The 19,428-nt window shown below is 42.3% G+C and overlaps 1 protein-coding gene across 3 annotated transcripts in view; it reads left to right on the top strand.

Moving 5' to 3' along the window:
* COL11A2 (collagen type XI alpha 2 chain) overlaps positions 1–19,428 on the top strand; it is a 163,123-nt gene that overhangs the window by 80,203 nt on the left and 63,492 nt on the right. For 2 of the 3 annotated variants that reach the window (XM_077286193.1, XM_077286191.1), the window contains exons 5-6: positions 16,145–16,276; positions 17,656–17,769. In XM_077286193.1, coding sequence (XP_077142308.1) covers positions 16,145–16,276; positions 17,656–17,769 — 246 coding nt within the window. The remainder of the gene's footprint in view (positions 1–16,144; positions 16,277–17,655; positions 17,770–19,428) is intronic. The other variant, XM_077286192.1, reaches the window with a different exon arrangement.

The following is a 19,428-nucleotide window of genomic DNA, read 5'->3' as shown; positions in this document are numbered from 1 at the left end:
GCGTTTTAGCAGTCCGTTAACGCTACCATTAACCCTGTAAGTGTGACCAACTTTTTATTATTGATGCTGCCTATGCAGCATCAATAGTAAAAACATATAATGTTAAAAATAATAATGAAAAAAAACAAACATTATATTCTCACCTTCCGGCGTCTGCGGCAGCCTGTCCCGCTCCTCGTGACTTTCCGGTCCCAAGAATGCATTGTGGCAATGACCGGAGATGACATAGCGGTCTCGCGACATCATCACGTGTTATTGCCGCAAAGCATCACTGGGAATGGAGCGTCGCGAGGAGCATCGCTAAAGGCCTGGGCTGGATCCGGGGTCCGCCGGAAGGTAAGTATATAACTATTTTTTATTTTAATTGTTTTTTTAACAGGGATATGGTGCCCACATTGCTTTATACTACGTGGGCTGTGTTATATACTGTGTGGGCTGTGTTATACAGTATGTCGCTGTGCAATATACTACATGGCTGGCTATATACTACATGGCTGTGTTATATACTACATGGGCGGTGCTATATACTACGTGAACTGTGCTATATACTACATGGGCTGTGTTATATACTGCGTGGGCTGTGTTATATACTGCGTGGGCTGTGTTATACACTACGTGGGCTGAGCTATATACTACGTGGGCAGTGTTATATACTATATGGGCTGTGTTATATACTACGTGGGCTGTGTTATATACTGCGTGGGCTGTGTTAATTACTACGTGGGCTGTGTTATATACTACGTGGGATGTCTTATATACTGCGTGGGCTGTGCTATATACTACGTGGGCTGTGCTATATACTACATGGGCTGTGCTATATACTGCATGGGCTGTGCTATATACTACGTGGCTGTGCAATATACTACGTGGCTGTGCAATATACTACGTGGCTGTGCAATATACTATGTAGCTGTGCAATATACTACGTGGCTGTGCAATATACTACGTGGCTGTGCAATATACTACGTGGCTGTGCAATATACTACATGGCTGCAATATACCACGAGGGCTGTGTTATATGCTACGTGGCTGTGCTATATACTACGTGGCTGTGCAATATACTACGTGGCTGTGCAATATACTGCGTGGGCTGTGCTATATACTATGTCGCTGTGCTATATACTACATGGCTGTGCTATATACTACGTGACTGCAATATACTACGTGGCTGTGCAATATACTACGTGGCTGTGTTATATACTATGTGGCTGTGCTATATACTACGTGGCTGTGCAATATACTATGTGGCTGTGCAATATACTGCGTAGCTGTGCAATATACTACGTGGCTCTGCAATATACTACGTGGCTGTGTTATATACTATGTGGCTGTGCTATATACTACGTGGCTGTGCAATATACTATGTGGCTGTGCAATATACTGCGTAGCTGTGCAATATACTACGTGGCTGTGCAATATACTACATGGCTATGCTATATACTACGTGGTTGCAATATACTACATGGGCTGTGTTATATGCTACGTGGCTGTGCTATATACTACATGGCTGTGCTATATACTACGTGACTGCAATATACTACGTGGCTGTGCAATATACTACGTGGCTGTGTTATATACTACGTGGCTGTGCTATATACTACGTGGCTGTGTTATATACTGCGTGGGCTGTGTTATATGCTACGTGGCTGTGTTATATACTACGTGGTTGTGTTATATACTACGTGGCTGCTATATACTACAAGGCTGTGCTATATACTACGTGGCTGTGCTATATACTACATGGCTGTGTTATATACTACGTGGCTGTGCTATATAATACGTGGCTGTTATATACTACGTGGCTGTGCAATATACTACGTGGCTGTGTTATATACTACGTGGCTGTGCTATATACTACGTGGCTGTGTTATATACTGCGTGGGCTGTGTTATATGCTACGTGGCTGTGTTATATACTACGTGGCTGTGTTATATACTACGTGGCTGCTATATACTACAAGGCTGTGCTATATACTACGTGGCTGTGCAATATACTATGTGGCTGTGCAATATACTATGTGGCTGTGCAATATACTACGTGGGCTGTGCTATATACTACGTGGCTGTGCTATATACTACGTGGCTGTGCAATATGCTACGTGGAAATCTTCATAAATAAACTACATACATATTCTAGAATACCCGATGCGTTAGAATCGGGCCACCATCTAGTGTATAATAAACCCCCAAAATATACTTGTTCAGGAATAGGGTAAAATGGCCTGGTCCTGAACTGGTTAAATTGATATAAAAAATTATATTAAAAAATTTGAGGCGCTCCCTCTTGTGGTGGATTTCAGTAATGTCCATATTAGAACTATAGAAATAAAAATTATTATTATAGATCAGGAGGAGCGCCCTCTTGTGGTGGATTTTAATAATATAAATATGTTATTTTATTCACATTACAAAACTCAATAAGAGGCGCCCTCTTTGTTCTATTATACAAATGTATGATGAGCGCTCTCTTGTGGCAATATTCCATAAAATTCAAATTGTCATGAGGAGCGCCCACCTCTGGAGGAATTCAGGAATATATTCGACTGAGAAGTTCTCATTTATCTTTATTACTGATGATCATGTGAGTAAATTAATCAGGAACTTCGATAATGTATACATATGTATAAAATGGACCACAATAAAGCAAGAGCCCTGTCTTCACTATAAAGTTTTAAAATGTAATTCTCATCATCAAATTCTATTATGAGAACAAATACCCACAAGAGGGCGCTCATCTTATTTTCTAAATTGAATAATGTATCAAACTCCACCACAATTAGCGCTCCATCTGTTATATAAAAACACCGCAAGAGGGCGCTCTCACATTTTATTATAAAACTGCACCACAAGAGGGCGCTTCACGCTATTCAGTTCAATCATTTGAGAGTAATTAAGAACCACAAGAGGGCGCTCCTCCTTACATATTTTAATTAGTGTATGTTATTCCATTCTAACACAAGAGGGCGCTCTTTCTATTTAATATAATCCACCACAAGAAGGAGCTCCAGAATCATTGATTTCTTAATTAGGAAAGTATTAATACAATCCACCACAAGAGGGAGCTCCTGCTCATTAATTGCTATATTAGGAAAACATTAATACAATTCACCACCACAAGAGGGAGCTCCTGATCATTAATTGCTATATTAGTAAAGCATTAATACAATCCACCACAAGAGGGAGCTCCTGATCATTGCTTTCTATATTAGGAAAATATTAAAACAATCCACCACAAGAGGGAGCTCCTGATCATTAATTGCTATCATAAAAAAAACTTTAATACAATCCACCACAAGAGGGAGCTCCTTCTCATTGATTTCTATATTAGGAAAACAGTAATACAATCCACAACAAGAGGGAGCTCTTGTTCATTGATTGCTATATTAGGAAAACATTAATACAATCCACCACAAGAGGGAGCTCCTGATTAGTAATTGCTATATTAGGAAAACATTGATACAATTCACCACAAGAGGGAGCTCTGTCTTTATATATTTTTAATTTAAATGTTACTAAAATTCTCCACAAGATGGCGCTTCTCATTATTATATTCTATCATGTGAGAAAATTGATAAAAACCACAAAGGGTGCCCTTCTCATTTATTTAGCCTTTTGTTATCAAAATCCTCATCATCGATTTCTGACTGTAAATTATAATAATTCACCACCAGATGGCGCTTCGCTTAATTTCTGACTTAATATACAGTATTATGAAAGTCTAGTTGCACCATAAAGTGGCAGATATTAACCCCCTCTCTCCTGGGATTTTTTTTTTCCTCTTCCCTATTTTATTTCTTCTTCTAGGAGCCATATCTATTTTTATCTTTACATTAACCCCTTAACGATCAGATCCATTTTTGTTTTTCGTTTTTGTTTTTCGCTCCCCTCCTTCCCAGAGCCATAACATTTTGATTTTTTGGTCAAAATGGCCATGTGAGGGTTTGTTTTTTGCGGGACAAGTTGTAGTTTTGAACGACACCATTGGTTTTACCATATCGTGTACTCGAAAACGGGGAAAAATTTCCATGTACGGTGAAATTGCAAAAAAAGTGCTATTCCACACTTGTTTTTTATGTTTTTTTTTACCATGTTCACTAAATGCTAATACTGAGCTGCCATTATGACTCAGTCTCCAGGTCATTACAAGTTCATAGACAACAAATATGTGTAGGTTCTTTTTTATTTAAGTGGTGAATTTTTTTCTAAAGTTTGTAAAAAAAAAAATTGCGCCATTTTCTGAGGGCTTATTTTTTGCGTTCCAAGCTGACGTTTTTAATGATACCATTTTGGTGCAGATACAATCTTTTGATCGCCCGTTATTGGATTTGAATGCAATGCTGCGGCGACTTAAAAAACGCCATTTAACGATCGGGTTAATTATTTTTTTATTGATCAGGCGATTCTGATTGCATTGATACCAAATATGTTAGATTTTTTTTATTGTTTTATTTTGAGTGGGGCGAAAGAGGGGTGATTTGAACTTTTATATTGTTTTATTGTTATATTGTTTATTTTTTAAATATTTTTAAAAACTTTTTTTTTTAATTCTTTGCATGCTTCAATAGTCTCAATGGAAGGCTAGAAGCTGCCATAACCCAATGAGGTTAAACTGATGAGATTGAAAATGACTCTGATTGCATTAGGAACTGTAAGGTGCCGGCCCTGCATGGAGCAAGGTCAGCGCCTCATCCCTCATAAAGACAAATGTACATCAGATGTCACTAAGGGGTTAAAGCCATATTTAAAAACTCTTCCTCCATGTGCCAGAATTTATATTATATATGTATTTATTTATTTGTATTAAAAACTGCAAACTACAGCTTGGTTCGGAATAAAACAAAACAAAAAACCCAACGAGCTTTCACACGGCAACATAAGAGGAAAATCTAAAAATATTAGAGCTCTTGGAAAATGGAGATGAAAAAATGAAAGTGGAAAAATAAAAAGTGGATAAATGTAAGAATGTATTTAAAAGGTGATTCACAAAATACCAAGTTATGTCGGAGACCCCAACAATCCGGAGAATAAGGCCCCGCATTGGTTGGAACAGAGGGGCACAAGCTGGACCTTCTGGAATCGTTCCCGGAAGCGATCTGATACTTCAGCAGCGCTGTGATATTCCAGGTAGCGCTCTGATACTCCCGGCAGTGATCTGAGAATCCTGGAAGTGCTTTCATACTATCGGCAGCACTTTGATTCTCATTCCAGTGCTCTGAAACTCCTGTCAGTGGTCTGATTCTCTTGCCAGCACTCTGATGCTTCAGATACCGCTCTTATATTCCCGGCAGCGCTCTGATATTCTTGGCAGCACTCTGATACTCTTGGCAGTGCTCTGATACTCCAGCAACGCTCTGATACTCTTGGTAGCGCTCTGATACTCTGACAGCATTTTGATACTCCGAAAGCACTCCGATACTCTTGGCAGTGCTCTGATACTCTTGGCAGCACTCTGATACTCTTGGCAGCACTCTGATACTCTTGGCAGTGCTCTGATACTCCAGCAACGCTCTGATACTCTTGGCAGCGCTCTGATACTCACGGTAGCACACTAAGGGTATGTGTCCACGTTCAGGATTGCATCAGGATTTGGTCAGGATTTTTCATCAGCATTTGTAAGCCAAAACCAGGAGTGGAACAATTAGAGGAAAAGTATAACAGAAACATATGCACCACTTCTGTATTTATCACCCACTCCTGGTTTTGGCTTACAAATACTGATGAAAAATCCTGATGCAATCCTGAACGTGGACACATACTCTTAGACACACGTGATTTACCACCTGCTCCCGTGTTGGTGCGATCTCTGGTGTTACCGGACCTTTGTTGCCACCAGTCTCCATTGTGTTTTGGGCTTGTACTCCATCCCTGGTGTGTCCCATTGTTTATGCCCAGATCATTTCTGTTATCGTCATCGCCCATAGCTCCCAACCATCCCTGATTCAGTAGGATTGTCCCTTCACATCAGAGCTTTTGTTTGGGCTTCTATACTGGCCTCTCTTCATTGCTCCTCATACTCGGAGGCAGGGTTGCTCTCTGCATAAATTAAACATTCACTGTTTGTCCCTCCGGTAATCAGGTCTCCCTGGAACTCAAACTCACATCTCCATATGCGCAAGCTGTTGCTTTATCTAGGAGCCACAGCCCATAACAATGTTGCTATAAGAATTTGGTAATCTTGACCTCTATTGCAGGCAGTGAACACAGAAATGATAATACATGTCAATAGATATACACTGTATATAACAATGTATTTCTATGGTCTCTGCATACTGAGGTGAAACAAAATATTTTTTATTCCTATAAAAGTAATACAAATAATAAGCAATTTAAAAAAAAATCATTTTTTCCTGCAGGTCTCCAACCCACAACCTTAACGTTACAGGCAAGCACTTAAGCTTCTGAGCCACAAGCTCTGATGATGTAACAGGGTGAATTCTGTGTACTTGATCTATTGTGCAGACTCTGACTCTACAAGCTCATTATACTGATAGAACTAGACTGCTATATAGAATGTATGAATTTGTATTCTAGAGGTAGAATAAGAGATTTTTTTATACTATAAAATTACTAAAAAGTAGTAATTAAAATCACTTCATAATTACGGAAGGGTAGACACGTGGATGTTCGGGTCAGGTTCTGCTGAACTTTATAAAAAAGTTCAGTTTGGGTACCTGAATTCAGACATCATTGAAATGAGTGGGGTTCCTGTAACATCCGGCGGTTCCCACCCTGTCATCTGTGACAGAGTGGGAAACACTGGGTCTGATTGGCGGTAACCTTACATATTACCGCTGGTCAGAACGCTACAGTTCCCACGCTGGCACACAGATTACATTGTGTGAGCCATCCGCTGTGACCAGCAGTAAAAAGGCTACCGCTGGTCAGGCGTTGGCTGATGGGTACTACTCTCATCAGCGTACGCCTGGTCTCACAGAGAGCAGGCAACATTGATAAGAGTATTCACCAGCCAGTGCCTGTGTATTGTAATAAAAATGTCAGTGAGATATATAATTAGTACAGTGAGTGTGTATTTTACTGTAGATGTATTTATTGAATAAATAATTTAAAAAAAATGATGTGGGGTCCCTCTTATTTTTACTAACCAGCTGAGGGAAAGTGGACAGATGAGAACTGGTGTTATTATTCTGGGAAGGAGCCAATATCATAAGGCTTCCCAGGCTATTAACCCCTTTCCGACATCAGGAGCAATAGCACACCGATGTCGGACTCCTTCTCTTTGATGTGGGCTCCAGCAGGGAGCCCACATCTTTCTGGGGATATGTCAGCTGTTTTGAATAGCTGACACGTGCCCGCAATAGCCGCAGGTGGAATCACCCGCGGCTATTATCCAGTTAAATGCCGCTGTCAAACTCTGACAGCGGCATTTAAATCGCGCTTCCGGCAATTGCGCCGGAAATACGCACACCGGTGACCTCCGCCATGTGATCGCGGGTCACCGGTGTGTTGGCATGACAAACGGAGGTCTCCTGGAGACCTCTATGGTTGTCAGTGCCGGCTTGCTGTGGGCACCACCCAGTGGTCGGCTCTCATAGCAAGTGAGTAAATCTGCTATATACAGCTCTGGCAAAAATTAAGAGACCACTGCAAAATGTTCAGTTTGTCTGATTTTTCTCTTTACAGGCATATTTTTGAGTAAATTGTAAATTTTTTATTTATTTTATAAACTTCTGACAACATGTCTCCGAATTTCCAAGCAATAAATTTTGCATTTTTTTTCAGAAAAGGAGAAATGGTCAAAATTACAAAAATACCCAGTGCTTTCAGAGCTCAAATAATGCAAAAAAACCAAGTTCATAATCATTTAGAAACAACAATACAAATGTTTTAACTCAGGAAGAGTTCAGAAATCAATATTTTGTGGAATGACCATGATTTTTAATCACAGCTTTCATGCGTCTTGGCATGCTCTCCACCAGTCTTTCACACTGCTTCTGGCGCAAAAATGTAAGCAGTTCTTCTTTGTTTGATGGCTTGTGACTATTCATCATCCTCCTTATTACATTCCAGAGGTGTTCAATGGGGTTCAGGTCTGGAGATTGGGCTGCCCATGGCAGGGATTTGATGTGGTGGTCTCTTAATTTTTGCCAGAACTGTAGAGGCGATCTGATCATCACCTGTATGTAGCAGAGCCGATCGGGTTGTGGCAGCTTCAGACCACTGAATCATGCCAAAAATAAAAAATAAAAATATATTTATATATATATATATATATATATATATATATATATATATATATATATATATATAAGTTCAAACCACCCCCCTTTCACCCCATTCAAAATAAAATAATAAAAATAAAATCAAACATACACATATTTGGTATCGCTGCATTCTGAATCGCCCGATCTATCAATAAAAAAAGGATTAACCTGATCGCTAAACGGCATAGCGAAAAAAAGACAAGATGTCAGAATAATGTTTTTTTGGTCACCGCCACATTGCATTAAAATGCAATAACGGGCGATCAAAAGATCGTATCTGCACGCTACAGGTATCGGAAAATGGCATAATTTTTTTTTTTTAACAAAGTTTGGATTTTTTTTTTCACCACTTAGGATAAAAAAGAACCTAGACATGTTAGGTGTCTATGAACTCGTTATGACCTGGAGAATCATAATGGCAGGTCAGTTTTAGCACTTAGTGAACCTAGTAAAAAAGGCAAACAAAAAGCAAGTGTGGGATTGCACTTTTTTTTGGAATTTCACTGCACTTGGAATTTTTTTCCCGTTTTCAAGTACACAAAATGGTAAAACCAATGATGTTGTTCAAAAGTACTACTCGTCCTTCAAAACATAAGCCCTCACATGGCTATATTGATGGAAAAATAAAAAAGTTATGGCTCTGGGAAGAAGGTGGCGAAGAACAAAAACGCAAAACCGAATAAGGCTATGTGCACACGATGCGGATTTGCTGCGGATCCGCAGTAGATTTTTCCACGCAGAAATGCTGCAGATCCGCACTGTGATGTACAGTACAATGTTATTAAATGGGAAAAAAAAACTTGTGCAGATGGTGCAGAAAAATCAGTGCGGAATTGCTGCAGATTTCAAAGAAGTGCATGTCACTTCTTTTGTGCGGATCTGCAGCGTTTCTGCACCCCTCCATGTTAAAAATCCGCAGTGGCAAAAAACGCTGAAAATCCGCACAAAATCCGCATCAATTCCGCATAAAAACAGAACAAAATCTGCATAAAAACCGCAGCAAATCCGCAGCTGTGGATTCTGCCAGGAGATGCGGATTTTGTGCAGAAAATTCTGCACCTCTTTTCCTACGTGTGCACATAGCCTAAAGCTCCGGGGGTTAAGGAGTTGTTATCACAGCTGTCTGTGTAGCCTTTACTGGTTATTAAAGTGGGTGGAACACCAAAAAATGACATGGGGTCACCCCAATATTCAATAACCAGCAAAGGCTAAACAGACAGCTGATATTAATAGGCTGATAAGGGGCCATGGATGGATATCGGCTTCCTCCTAGAATTAAAACACCAGCCCTCAGCCTCCCAGAAATGGCACATCCATTAGATGAGTCAATTCTGGCACTTAGCCTTTGCTCTTCCCACTTGCCTTGGTGCAGTCGCAAGTGGGGTAATGCCTTTGGGGTTGATGTCAGCTGTTTTATGTCTATTAACATTAAGCCCAAGGGTTAGTAATGGAGAGACATCTATAAGAGACAGGGGTGGATTAAGGGTAGCCAGGGCCCCGGGCTGTTCAGACACTGTGGCCCCCCCCCCTGGTCATGTGACGGGGGTCATGTTATACCCGAACCAGATTATTCCAGAAAAATGGCCGGGCCCTACTCTACTGTAACCTATTAAATATTTGTTAAAATCTGCAATACAATTTAGGTATATTTTGACCAATAATATCACATACAAGGAACAAATACCACCGCGCCATGACCAGACCACAAATTACAACCACAGTGATCGAATAATATCACATACAAGGAACAAATACCACTGCACCATGTCAAGACCACATATTACCACCACTTGGTGACCAAATAGCACATTCAAGGGACAAATACCACTGAAGAAACGAGGGTGCACCAAGCTGTAAACAAAATATTAAGTATGAAAATAGGGTGCAATGCCTAGTCCAATAGAAAATAGAGCTTTGTGCTCATACACCCCCGGTCTATTTTTAGGATTTCTATCTACATGCGCATCCACCCGATTTTCTTTATCCTAACTACCTCGTGGTCACGGCGTACTCCAGTCCTGATTTAGGTAATTATGGCTACCTTGGCCTGCAATATATATGGCAGTACCAGATAAGTTAGCACTGCAGGTATTTTTACATGCAAGCTCTTTCCCCTCGATGCTAATGGCAATTGAGGATTCTAGTATAGGCAGCATTATACTACCTGTATTTTGGGGTTTCTAGCCTACTATTAGGTTCAATACATCAGTCTTATATAGCCAGGTTTTTTGAATAGGACTGATAGGCGATACGAGGTTTAATCATTGACTCAGTGGAGCGTGTCTTTATAATCTAGTATATATTGTATATTTTTTGTATAGTTATATATTTATGGGGGTGTTGTATATGCACTGATTTTAAATGTTTTTATTGTAATTGTTGTGGTGTTGAATAAAGGTTTTCCATATTCTTTCATACTTTATGGTTGTGCATGCCTTTTTTAGTCCAATCCTTTTTCTTCGCTTTGGGACCAATACCACAACACCATTTCCAGACCACATATTGCCACCACATAGTGACTGAATACTACAATACTGATCAGTAATTAAAAACAAAACAAAACACAATACTATCACCATAAGTGCCAGTATTCACAGGAGATCTGTACTTAGTATGCAGTGTCTGTGTAGAGGTAATACAGAGATCACTGGTGGTATTATACACAGGAGCTCTGTATATAGTGTATAGGTAATACAGTGATCACTGGTGACAATGTACACAGGACCTCTGTATATAGTATACAGTGTATAGTGTCAGTGTATAGGTAACACTGACTCACCAGTGACGTCTCTAGGTGAAGTCCTTCATCTTTCATCCAGCACAGACCGCCATCATTTCTTCCAGCCAGGACTCGTTTCTGCAGGAAATAACAGTTATCTCGAGCTCTGCTTGCAGAGCACATTACTTAATTTTTCAAAACTTCTACATTACACCACATGGAGAAAAAAAGGCGATATAGTGTCACTCTGCACAGTAACAGGACCGCCCCCCCCCATTTAAAACAGTATACTCAAAAAATAAAATAAATACATCACTGCAGTAATAATATCCCTTAATTAGCCCCTATGGTAATAATATCCCCCATCCTGGCCCCGTGTGTCTCATCCCTGGCTCCAGCCATATGTTCTCCCATCCTGCACTCATGAGTATCCATTCTACACCATATGATCTCCCCATCCTGCCCCATCTGTCTCCATCGTATCCATCCTGCCCCATGATCCAATCCTGCCCCATGTCTTTCATTCTGCCCCGTGTCTCCAATCATTCCCCGTGTCTACATTCTGCCCATGCCTCCAGTCCTGCCCCCAGTGTGTCCAGCATATTGCCCCCAGTGTGTCCAGCATATTACCCCCAGTGTGTCCAGCAATCTGCCCCAGTATGTCCAGCATATTGCCCCAGTGTCCAGCAATCTGCCCCAGTGTCTGACTCCAGCATATTGCCCCCAGTGTGTCCAGCATTGCCCCCAGACAGTGTGTCCAGCAATCTGCCCCAGTGTGTCCAGCATATTACCACCAGTGTGTCCAGCATTGCCCCAGTGTGTCCAGCAATCTGCCCAGTGTCTTCAGCATTGCTCCAGTGTCTCCAGCAATGCGCCAGTGTCTCCAGCATTGCCCCAGTGTCTCCAGCAATCATCTGCCCCAGTGTGTCCTCCAGCATTGCCCCCAGTGTGTCCAGCAATCTGCCCCAGTGTGTCCTCCAGCATTGCCCCAGTGTGTCCAGCAATCTGCCCCAGTGTCTTCAGCATTGCCCCCAGTGTGTCCAGCAATCTGCCCCAGTGTCTCCAGCATTGCCCCAGTGTCTCCATCAATCTTCCCCAGTGTGTCCTCCAGCATTGCCCCAGTGTGTCCAGCAATCTGCCCCAGTGTCTCCAGCATTGCCCCAGTGTCTCCATCAATCTGCCCCAGTGTGTCCTCCAGCATTGCCCCAGTGTGTCCAGCAATCTGCCCCAGTGTCTCCAGCATTGCCCCAGTGTCTCCAGCAATCTGCCCCAGTGTCTCCAGCATTGCCCCAGTGTCTCCAGCATTGCCCCAGTGTCTCCAGCAATCTGCCCCAGTGTCTCCAGCATTGCCCCAGTGTGTCCTCCAGCATTGCCCCCAGTGTGTCCAGCAATCTGGCCCAGTGTCTCCAGCATTGCCCCAGTGTGTCCAGCAATCTGCCCCAGTGTCTCCAGCATTGCCCCAGTGTCTCCAGCAATCTGCCCCATTGTCTCCAGCATTGCCCCGAGTGTGTCCAGCAATCTGCCCCAGTGTCTCCAGCATTGCCCCGAGTGTGTCCAGCAATCTGCCCCAGTGTCTCCAGCATTGCCCCCAGTGTGTCCAGCAATCTGCCCCAGTGTCTCCAGCATTGCCCCAGTGTCTCCAGCATTGCCCCAGTGTGTCCTCCAGCATTGCCCCCAGTGTGTCCACCGTTAGCTTATCAAAAAAACAAAACAAAACAAAAAAAAACAGAGTCTCCTCACCTGACCAGCACTCCAGGCGGCGAGCTCCCTCCAGCAGCGCACACTCGCCGGCGACTGACAATGACGTCAGACGCCGGCAACGTGTGCGCTGCGGCCGACTTCAGCTGCCAGACTCCAATTGGCTGGTGGCTGTTGTTAACCATTGACGTGTGGGCGCGCGCCCGCACGTCAATAGGAAACCGCCGCAGCGCCGGAAGGGGCCCGGTGAGCAGATGAGATGGGGCCTGATGCGGGTCCCCTCTCTCTGCCCACTGGGTCCGGGGGCACATAAATGCCGGCGGGCATTCACAGTCACAGAGTCGGGCGGATTATCAGAGGGTCAATCTGTGCGGTAGCCCAGGGCCCCCCCACACCACTGGGCCCTGGGCTACTGCCCATATTGAACCTCTGATAATCCGCCCCTGATAAGAGAGCCCAATTACTAAACCCGTAATCAAAAGTAATAAAGACACACACAGAAAAAAGTTAATTGATTGAAAAAACACTGTCCAACCCTCTTATCCATTTATTAATGTAAAAATAAAAAATAAACACATCTGGTTACATTGCTGAGCGGTAACAATCGTTACCGCCCAGCCCTGCAACCAGATCACACTGAGCTTAGTGTGAGAACGCAGCGGCGTGTGACTGGCAGTAACCTTAATGATGTCACCACCGTCTGTGTGTGTCTTTATTACTTTTAATTACGAGCAGCTTGATGTCAGCTTTGTAACCCCAAATTATTACCCCACTTGCCACCGCACCAGGTCCAGTGGGAAGAGCCAGGCAAAGTGCCAGAATTGGTGCATCTAATGGATGTGCCTTTTCTGGGGCGGCTGTGGGATGCTATTTTTAGGCTCGTGAGGGTCAATATCCAAGGTCCCTTCTCAGTCTGAGAATACCAGCCCCCATCTGTCTGTTTTAGATTGTCTGGTTATTAAAAATGAGGGGGTACCCCATGATGGTTTTTAATTGTTTATTTAAATAATTAAAAAAACCTCTCTATTCTTGATAACAGCCAAGATAATAAAGCTGACAGCTGATTTCTGCAGCCCGCAGCTGTCAGCTTTACCTGTGTTGGTTATCAAAAATAGAGGAGACCCCACATCTTTTTTATTTATTTATTTTTTTAAAACAGCCTGTCAGCCAATCGCACCCATGACAATACTTGACATGGCTGTGATGGGGCCGGAAGTGCCCACACAGGAAAAGCTTGTTGATTGCTGTGCTGCAGACTTTCAAATATCTTTGTTCAGGCTGCTGACCAGTAGCATGGACTTCCGGGCACGGACATTTAGTGTTTGGTACTGACCCCAAACTTTACCGTTTGGATTTTCCAATCTCTATGGGTAATGAAAAAAACAATGTCATTTTAAATGCGTTTTTTTTTTTTAAATATTAAACATCACAAATCCGCAAATAACATGGACATATTTGGTGTCTCTGAAATTGTAACGACCTACACAACAAAGCGATCAGATTATTTATAGAGATAAATGACTTAAAAAATGGTGTGATTGATACTTTTTCTCTATTAAATCCATAAAATATGTAATAAAACTGTAATGCAGAGGCCGTGTTTACATGTAGCGTAAATTCTGTGTTCTTTCTGCTGCTTTTTTTTCCGCAGGTGTCCGTACCAGAAGACGCAATAACAATCTCCTCTGATTATTACGTGCTTGCTGCATTTCCTTTATGTGTTTTCCCGCTTATATGATGCGCTTTTGGGGCAGATATGAAATAGAAAATCTTTGATTCTGCACTTAAAGTTGCAACAGCGTTTTCTTTTCATGTGTTTTTTTCAGAAGAAACCTATAGAGAAAAAATGCACCATAACCGCAGAGTTCAGCAGCATCTTCAGACCACAGAGAGCGGAAATTTCATGGACTCACATCCACTTTCCTGTGAAATTTACACCTTGTTCACAAGTAGCGTAAATGCTGCTTATTTTCTGCTGCTTTTTGTGCACAATAAATTCTGCTGTGTTTAACTGTCCAAGCAAAAGTGGATGTGATCTCATGAAAACTGCGCCCCTGTGGTCTACAGACGCCGCTGAACTCTGCGGTGTTGGGGCTTGTTTTTCTCTCTTGTCTTTCATGTGGAGCCTTAAAAAGACGCATGTAAAAAACTGCAGATACTTTATTAAGTGCAGAATCAAAACTTTTCTGAACTATAAAAAACACATTAAAAACGCAGCTTCACATCTGCACCGGAAATGTATCTAATAAGAGGGGAAAAGCCTAAAAATGCTGCAATAATCAGGGAAGATTGTTATTGTGTAGTTTGGTTCAGATATCTGCAAAAAACAAACCACAGAATTTCTGCACCATGCGAACACGGCCTTACAGACACAAAAAAGCCTTATGGTGACGCTACATAAAGATGAGAAAGTTCTGGCGGCTCCAACTGTGAATGAAGGAACAAAATATAATCCGCAGGTCCCAACTTGAGATGAGCAGGACTTACAGATGACGACCCGCCTGCTCTGGGTGATCAAACGTAGCGCTGGGGATGCCTGAAGGTTAGAGCATTGTAGCCTCCCGTCCAGTGACCTGGATGCGGGAACAGAGGCCCGAGAATCCATCCGCTCATCTCTACTCCCAACCATCCTGGGTACAGCGGACAGTCCTGGATTGGGGTCTGCGCCCTGCAGTCTCGGGCGTCTCCTGAATGTCCCTCACTGCCACCGCCCAGGAGCGAGTTGTCAGATACAAAGTGTCAGTGACATGATGGGATGTCGGCCGCCAATGATGCCATTCAGAATAGGTTTTCTTATACATTATTTGTTTTTTTTTTAATGGTTTGGAAATAGGTGGATAACGTGGGCCCTTAAAGGACGTATATGTGTAATGTGTAATATCCGCTTTCTGTCACGTCATCTACTTTTATATTAATATCTTTCCATTAGTCGTATTTGCTGTTTGTTTGTATATTAATGTGTAAGATGTCGTTTCCCCACTGGGGCTCGTGACATCGTCTGATGTCTTGTGCTCACGTCTGTAAATAAGAAGCTTTGTTCACTTTTGTTGGGTTAGAACCGCATGGGACGATGGGACGATGTGGTTCATGTTCTGTCTATGTCTTTTTAATGATGAAGAAATATACAGATATCTGTGCTGGTTACAAAGTGCGCAGCGCCTTCCTTAGGTTCTATAATAAAAGTACATCGGTATTATAGATATTCTCCAGGTTACTTGTGCACAGAGATCATGGTCATATATTGTGCAGATGTACAGCGGTGGATGTGGAGAGCCCGATCCTGTCTGCAGGATTATCTCTGTATTATACTCTATGGCCGTATTCACATTAGTGCAATATGGGAACATATTTGTATCACAGGTCTAATGCCCGGAACTGAAAGCCCCATAGGGAGCAATAATCCCTCTAATTGGGGCCGTTGGAAATGAAGACAAAGTCCCCGCTGATTTTTCATTGATGGTGATGCATCCTATAATGGGCGATTATGTTTTCTTCTTCCTCCTCAGGGCGACATTCAACAACTACTTATAGCTAGAAATGCTCAGGCGGCCTATGACTACTGTGAACACTACAGTCCGGACTGCGACTCTGCTCTGCTGAACAGTCCCCAGGCCCAGGACCCCAACACAAGGCAAGATGTAAGTACGGAGCTGAGAGGGTCCCCCCACATTATTAGGGCGCCCACCGCTGCTCCTGTGCCCTCTGTCTCTCCAGTGTCTCTGCTGTACACATAGAGATGTCTGCAGTACAATAAATCAAACCTCGTGTCCCCAGATCACACAGGTCTCCATTCTGCTTCTTACTGACAAGTCTTTGTATCATAATATAGTTCTTTGCCCTCAGCACTGGATTCTGACTCTTAGAGTAACCGTCCTTTCATTATGAAATTGGAAATATGTCATTGGAGAAAAAATTCTTCTCTCTCCCCCATCAGACTTTTGCCTCCTTCTCTCATCATTCACTCTAAATTCACCGGTAAAATCCATCTTCAATGACAAGTTAGCAGTTCACTGAGTTATCAGGTTACAGCTGCGATCCACAGAAGTCTGTAAGGAGGAGACGTAGGAGAGAAGCTGCAGAAAGATACAGACACAAACATAAAGATGTTTCAAACATAACACACAAACATAAAGTTGTACCTGGTCGTCCAGAGCTGGATTCACAGCTACACTGCTCAATGCTAGAGATAGGGGAGCAGGATCTCCTATTTTCTCTGGGTGCTGTGTATGTTACACATTAGGAATAGAGCCTACAACAGGTTAAACATGCAGGATACAAGTCATATAATGGTCAGACATAATGTTTATTTCTTATTTACACAATTTATTCTGAAATTTCTAACAGAAAGACGGTTACACCTTAAGCGCAGAATAAAGACGCTCTATAATTGATCACATGTCCGAAGCGAGGACTTCAGGGTTGTAATCAGCCTTCCTTCTCTGTGGTTGACATTCCATATTTCTGTCCATTAGGGTCAATGTTTCACTTCAAATCAACTCATGTTCTGAGCACTTCACAAATATATTCTGCACACAGTCGGACTGACGCGGGAACCTGGTGCAGACACTGAGGTGGACTAAAGTCCTTCATATTTGGGGTCATTACACGGCCCCTGCTGCGGACATCACATGCACATTGTAGACATCCCCGGTACTATCTCTCCACTTCGACCTGCCACCTTCTCCTGGCTCCTCCATCTCTTTCTTCCAGTATTCCTCATGGTAAATTATTGAGATTGAGAGCAACGAGATCCGCGCTGATCTTACTAACACCAGTGGTGGAATGAGGTGGAGACCTTGTCTTCTACAATGATGTGAAACTTAAGGATGGAGCGGAAAGCAGAAGCAAACTGAGTTGTGATGTTTGTCCGCGTTTCATGAGGATTATTCAGATATTATTTCTAGACGAGGTCTCCGACATCATTCCAGCTCTTCTCAATCTCTAGTAACAGTTCCAGAATGGACGCTCTAATCTATCTCCTTGGCTTACAACCCTCTCCCTCCTCCCGCACATGTAGTACGCAGAGGAAGAGGTGGAGTATTATGAATATCCCTACTATTATGACAATAAGGAGGAAGGGACGTCTGCCCCACCTACTGCAAGTGCCCCTGAAGGGGGCGCCGCGGAGCAGGTAACCTGTGGGTGTGTCAGTCTGTACATCCTGGTGTCATGTGTCCCGTCATCCCATCTGGCATGTATAGCTGTATAACTGGAGGCTGCCCAGCCAGGAACGCGGGTCAGAAGTACAGCAATGCTCCATCTGATCACAGACTGATAGATAAGGATCTAGTGATGGCCGATCAGGGTCACAGGCGCGATGTCTCTCCTATTTCTGTCCCGGCAGATCTATTCGTCTTATGCTTTTCTCCTTACATGTTATTATTTCCCATGCATGGAGCATGATATGTGTGATCTCCGTCATGTTTGTGTCTATTTTACCATCTCGTCATTGTCCATCACTCGGTCATTAATATTTGTATTGTTTTATGTATTAAATTTAAGAATATCACAAAAGAAATCAAACCTCTGCCGGAATAAGTGGAGCCCGATGGTTTGTTCCTTTTTTTTAGTATCTTTTCTATTAGGACGCCTAAAGAATTCCATAAATTATTAAAATAAAAAACTTTAATTTTTACCGGAATTTCCTGCTAAAGATTTTGTTTTAAACGTATATTTTAAAGATTTTTTAATGATTTCTTTTTTTCATGCCACTCTATATCTTAAAACAGAAGCTCACATATTGCAATTTTCTCTTTGGCCATCGAGCCTTATAATTGGATTACAATTCCTCTCCGATAGAGATGAATTCTCAGCAGTCACCTCATTATCATGACCGACAACATCACAATATAAATGAATACCTATATAGGCCCAATCACTGTTGGAGATGTCACAGCTCACTTCCTCCGCCTCTCTGCTCAATGACCTCTGCACAGATTACAGGACATGCCCACAACACTCTCGCATAGAAATCAATGCATTTCTCATGTCTGTTGTTTCCCGTGGTTCATGAGGCTCCAGTAATGCATATCTCATATTGCGGACACCAGCAGCTCAGGCAAGAACTCCATCCTGTAATCATATAGAGAAAATAGGATGAAAAAAACCCATAGAAAAAAAAAACAGCTAAGAGTCATATTTATCAATATCTTGACTTAATTAGTAAAAAAATATATAAGTGATACTTCCATTTCATTCTTCTTATTTAAGGGGGTTGTCTGGGACTTTTACATTGATCCTTAGGATATGTCATCAATATCTGGTCAGTGGGGGAGTGACACGCGGCACCCCTGACGATCCGCTGTTCACGGTACTCATTTGTGGAGCTGCACGTCACAGCTCCTCCAGCTCTATAGTGGCCGCGGCCGGTACTGCACATCTGCACCTATTGATTTAAATACTGGGAACAACTGACCGGTAGCAGTTACAGGTGTCGCACCCACCCCGGTCAGATATTGATGGCCTATCCTAATATATAAGTCCTGGACAAGTTCTTATATTTTTTTCTCTATAGCTAATATGAATATAATTTGTGATTTATTTTATTCACCTTCTTCGTCTTGTTCTCGTCTGTTCCTGGATGTGTTTGTATACCGTTCTTTGACATCTATGTTCTCTGTTTGTGCACAGTTTCTAACATAATTGTTTGCAAGTCATATTTGTCAGTTCTTTTTTTCTGTGTATTGTCGGTTCTGCTATATTCTGTCGCGTCCATTTTATTTCTATTTATTTTGACTTTTTAGGGCTCAATTTATTTATCTTAGAGCCATATGTTTGATGTGTTTTGCGT

The sequence above is a fragment of the Ranitomeya variabilis genome, chromosome 2 (assembly GCF_051348905.1).
Source record: "Ranitomeya variabilis isolate aRanVar5 chromosome 2, aRanVar5.hap1, whole genome shotgun sequence".
NCBI lineage: Eukaryota > Metazoa > Chordata > Amphibia > Anura > Dendrobatidae > Ranitomeya > Ranitomeya variabilis.
Note: the sequence above shows the minus strand (reverse complement) of the source record. Positions and strands in the feature narration are given on the sequence as shown.